The 3,835-nt window shown below is 34.4% G+C and overlaps 1 protein-coding gene across 1 annotated transcript in view; it reads right to left on the minus strand.

Annotated features, from left to right (window-relative positions):
• The window catches only part of ADH5 (alcohol dehydrogenase 5 (class III), chi polypeptide), a 34,273-nt gene that overhangs the window by 16,401 nt on the left and 14,037 nt on the right, over positions 1–3,835 (minus strand). The window contains exon 5 of the mRNA XM_006893103.1: positions 5–105. Coding sequence (XP_006893165.1) covers positions 5–105 — 101 coding nt within the window. The remainder of the gene's footprint in view (positions 1–4; positions 106–3,835) is intronic.

The raw sequence follows: 3,835 nt of genomic DNA on the forward strand, positions 1-3,835 counted from the left end.
GTGTATTCAGAAAAAGTGCTGGTTCCCATGTAATGTAAAATGGTCTTTCCTTTGCAAGTAAATCTGCTAGTACCATCTGGCATCAGTCCTTTCCCTTGAGTGACTCTAACGAGGGAAAAACAAGATAGAAACAGGCGTGTTAAAACCTAGACTGTAGTTAGTTGGCACAAAGTTGTCTTCAACTCATGGTGACTCTGTATTTTGGAGAATAAAAACATGGCCTGGTGGCGTGTCTCTTCACAGGTGCTGGTATGCTTAAGCCCACCACTTCCACTACTGTGCTTAAAATCCAGAGGAGAAAAAACTAGCTCTAAAACTACTGACTAAAGAGGTGTATAGTAAAGTAGACTGGGGTTGGGGGGAGGGAAGAAATGATACAACAGTGAATGAATATAGTTTTTTTAAAAAAATATGGGTGGGTGTAGGGAGGAAAATGTGTGGCAATGAATGAATGAAAATCCAACTTTTCTGTAAACGTCTGTTAAAATAACAATAAATTTTTTTTTAAAAAAAATCATGCAATAAATATCACGCTCTTGCCAAAACCCCCCAGACTAGTAAATATTTAAAAATGTGTGCTAATGCATTAATCAGTTAACAGCTTTCAGCAATGCCTTATATGAGATTTAAAATCTGATCTGTATCTTCCAGCACTCAGTATCATCAGGGATCAGATAAAACAGTTTTAAAATTCTTTAATAAAACTCTGTGAGCATTTATAACTTCATAGAGGATAAAATGAAAACTAGCATAATGCAAGTAGAGATTACAAATACATAGACAGCAGATTAAGACAAAAGCCAAACTGGCTAATTTAGAACTTCCTGAAGTTTTTTTTATTTTGTATAAGAAAAATCTATGAATAGTCTTTAAAGTTTCAAGTTATCTTTTTCATTCCCTGCCAGTGCAATTGGTTTCAGAAAGCAAAACAATCCCAAAAGGCCACCAATATGGTAAATGATAACTAAATCTAAAAAATTCTAAACAAATACTATAATGCTTTGCGTAGCAGTTTGGCTTTTAAAATTAGACACATTTGAATCTAAATCCTTTGTGATCCTTAACTTTGTGTTAATTAACTTTGTGACTTAGTTTCCAATATTGAAAATGAGAAACAATAGTATATTCCTTCTAGATCACTATAAAATATAAATGAGAGACAATGTAAAGTATTAGTATGTTTAGTAAATACCTGTTATTTTTTAATTGAGATTTTTATGAAAGTTTATAGAGACACTTTGGATTTCCATTCATTTATTATTGCACCTTTTCCTCCCTGCCCACCCCTTCCCTCCAATTCACTTTTCTCTTCAAAAAGAAAAATTAAAAAACAAAACCAAACAAAAAACCAAACAAAAACCAAAAAAAAAAAAAAACCCACACAAAAAACAAACAACTTTCATTGTTCCACAACACTCCCCCCGGCCCAGTCCACTTTACTATAATACCTAATCATATATTCCTTTTAAACAGTTCTCTCCCTCATCTGTTCAAATGCAGAGTACTTTATTTATTCCCTCTTTTCTTAGTTTCCCCCCAATCCCAATGTCAGTTCCATTTTACAATAGTGGCATTATGCATTATTTGTCTTTTGTGACTGGGATATTTCAATTAGGATAATGTCCTCCAGGGTCACCCATTTTGAATAATATTGCATGAGTTCTGTGTTTTTCAGTGCTGCATAGTATTCCATTGTGTGAATATACCATAGCTTCTCTATCCATTTGTTTGTTGATGGGCACTTGGGTTGTTCCCAACTCTTTGCTATTGTGAACAAAGTAGCAGTAAACATGGGTGTGAATATATCTGCTTGGGTGACAGTTATGGTTTCTTTAGGGTATACTCCAAGTAGTGGAATTACTGGGTCAAATGGTATCTCTATTTGCAACTTTCTGAGAAAGCGCCAGACTGCCTTCCATAGTGGTTGCACCATTTTACACTCCCACCAACAGTGAATAAAGGTTCCAGTTTCTCTGCAACCTCATAAGCATTTGTTGTTTCCTGTTCTGTTAAATTTTGCTATTCTTACTGGGGTGAGATGATGTTTCATAGTTGTTTTGATTTGTATCTCTCTTAGAGCTAGGGATTTTGAGCATTTCTTCAAGTGTCTGTTTGGCCATCTGAATGTCTTCTTTGGTGAAGTGTCTGTTCATATCTTCTGCCCATTTTGCAGTTGGGCCGTTTATCTTGTGGTGAAATATTTGTTGTTATTAATAAAAATAAACATTATTATGTTATAGACATGCTTAGGAAAATCCTTTGGACTGGATATAAACATGTGTAAGTATATTTAAGCAAACACACAACAGAAGAGATAATGGACTGCCTATAGATTCAAAAGTAAATAACAGAAAAGAAAGAAAAAGTAAATACAACTGCCTTAGGGAAGAGAGGAAAAACAAAATACCAGAGGGAAAGATAAGGACAATAAAGTTCCACCAAATGTAACTGTTTTCTTATATTTATGAGAATAATTTAAGTTTGTTTGGCCCGCTTCAGTATGAAAATCATTTCCGTTACAAACGAGTTTCTTAGTGGCGGAAAAATAAAATCAAACAATGTTTCATGCTTTTAAACAACTTCTCTATCACTACTATCTGAGGGACTATGTTTGACATTTTTTTCAGTTTGTTTTTGGTTTTGCCAAAACTAGCTATACTATGAAACAAATGAAATTTTGTTTCCCCCAAATAATCTTGTTAAAAAAAAAATTTGAGTCTTTTCAATGGCATTAAAAAACAAATGGATCTTCTAGGCATAGCCAGTGGGACAGGAAAAAGTGGTGCAATCATACCAGAGCTAGGCCCTCATGTCCTATGACTCAATAATCGAATGATGGCATAGAGCTATGAGAAAGCTGTGTGAGAAAGATATTTAGAAAACTTTTTCTCAACATTATTCATATCTCTGAGCCAGAAGAGCCTAAAGGCCCATCAGTAAGAAAGTCGATAAACTTTAGTTTTTAGAATAGACTATGACACAGCAACAAAAAGAATTAATGGTGTACACAGTAACTTAGACACAAACCACAGACATTACAAAGAATGAGAAATGAGACCAAAAAACAGTATGTATTGTGAGATTACATTTGTAAGAAACTGTATGGTGAAAGAAATAAAAATAGTAGTTACTTTTGAGGAAGAGAGTATCTACTTGGAAAAAAAAAATACGAGATTCTGTGGGATTTTGGAAGGAATATCTTAATCTAAATGATAGTTATAACCATCAGCGAAGTATAGATATAAAAATTCAATGAGGTGTATGCTAAATATTTGCCCACTTTAAGTATTATACGTAATACCACAATAAAAAAGAAACGGAGAAAGATCTTAAAATGCCTCAAAGTTGTTGTTGTTCAGCGTTGATATCTCTGACTTAAAGTGATGAAACATTTACTTTTTTTAAATAAAATTTTTATTTTATACTGGTTTACTTATAAAGTTCGTATACATTGTTTTTCACCCTGGATCTTTCACATTTCCTATAGACCAGAATCATTGATTTCACATGCAAGCAAGATTCTACTGAAGATTATCCAAAAACGACTGGAACAGCACATCAGCAGAGAACTGCTGGAAGTCCAGGCTGGGTTTAGAAGGGGTCGTGGTACTAGGGATATTATAGCTGATGTTAGATGGATCTTAGCTGAAAGCAGAGAATACCAGAGGAACGTATATCTGTGTTTCATTGACGATGCAAAGGCGTTTGACTGTGTGGATCATAACAAACTGTGGCTGACTCTGAGAAGAATGAGAATCGCAGAACACTTGATCGTTCTAATGTGAAACCTATAGTTGGACCAGGAGGCAGTCGTCAGAACAGAGCAAGGGAACAC

The sequence above is a fragment of the Elephantulus edwardii genome, unplaced genomic scaffold (genome assembly GCF_000299155.1).
Source record: "Elephantulus edwardii isolate Elephantulus edwardi_28Jun2011 unplaced genomic scaffold, EleEdw1.0 scaffold00122, whole genome shotgun sequence".
NCBI lineage: Eukaryota > Metazoa > Chordata > Mammalia > Macroscelidea > Macroscelididae > Elephantulus > Elephantulus edwardii.